The 689-nt window shown below is 64.6% G+C and overlaps 1 protein-coding gene across 1 annotated transcript; it reads right to left on the reverse strand.

Annotated features, from left to right (window-relative positions):
• Window positions 1-29: 29 nt before the first annotated feature.
• On the reverse strand, window positions 30-689 carry LOC102501866 (POU domain, class 3, transcription factor 2; the record flags this gene model as incomplete). Its single annotated transcript, XM_006170918.1, has 1 exon — window positions 30-689. A coding segment is annotated over one exon (630 nt), but the record flags the coding sequence as incomplete, so codon positions are not given.

The following is a 689-nucleotide window of genomic DNA, read 5'->3' on the forward strand; positions in this document are numbered from 1 at the left end:
CGGCGTCGGCCCCAAGGGGAGGGGGAGCCCCGCGCTCTGCCCCTCCCCCCCGCTCGAGTTCACTGGACGGGCGTCTGGACCCCGTGGTGTGGTGGCGTGTCCCTACTCCCCCCGTACACATCCTCGGCGCCCGGCAGAGTCCCTCCGGGAGGGGTCATCCTTTTCTCTTTCTGTCTCCTGTTACAAAACCAAACTCTCACCACCTCCTTCTCCAGCTGTAAGCTGTCCGCGAGGGAGGTGATCTCCTGGGCCGAGGGCTTGGGACATTTGAGGAAATGGCTCTCCAGAGCCCCCTTGACGCTCACCTCGATGGAGGTCCGCTTTTTCCGCTTGCGCCCCTGCGCCGCGATCTTGTCTATGCTCGTGGGGCTGCCCGAGGATGAGTCCGCCTCCTCCAACCACTTGTTCAACAAAGGCTTCAGCTTGCACATGTTCTTGAAGCTCAGCTGCAGGGCCTCAAACCTGCAGATGGTGGTCTGCGAGAACACGTTGCCGTACAGAGTGCCCAGCGCCAGCCCCACGTCCGCTTGGGTAAATCCCAGTTTGATTCGCCGTTGCTTGAACTGCTTAGCGAACTGCTCCAGGTCGTCCGAGGTCGGCGTGTCCTCGTCCGAGTGCGGGTCATGGTGGGCGCCTGGGTGGCCTGGCGGGCCCTGCGGGGGCGGCGGCGGCGGCGGCTGCTGGTGCGG

The sequence above is a fragment of the Tupaia chinensis genome, unplaced genomic scaffold (assembly GCF_000334495.1).
Source record: "Tupaia chinensis unplaced genomic scaffold, TupChi_1.0 Scaffold149168_1, whole genome shotgun sequence".
Lineage (NCBI taxonomy): Eukaryota > Metazoa > Chordata > Mammalia > Scandentia > Tupaiidae > Tupaia > Tupaia belangeri.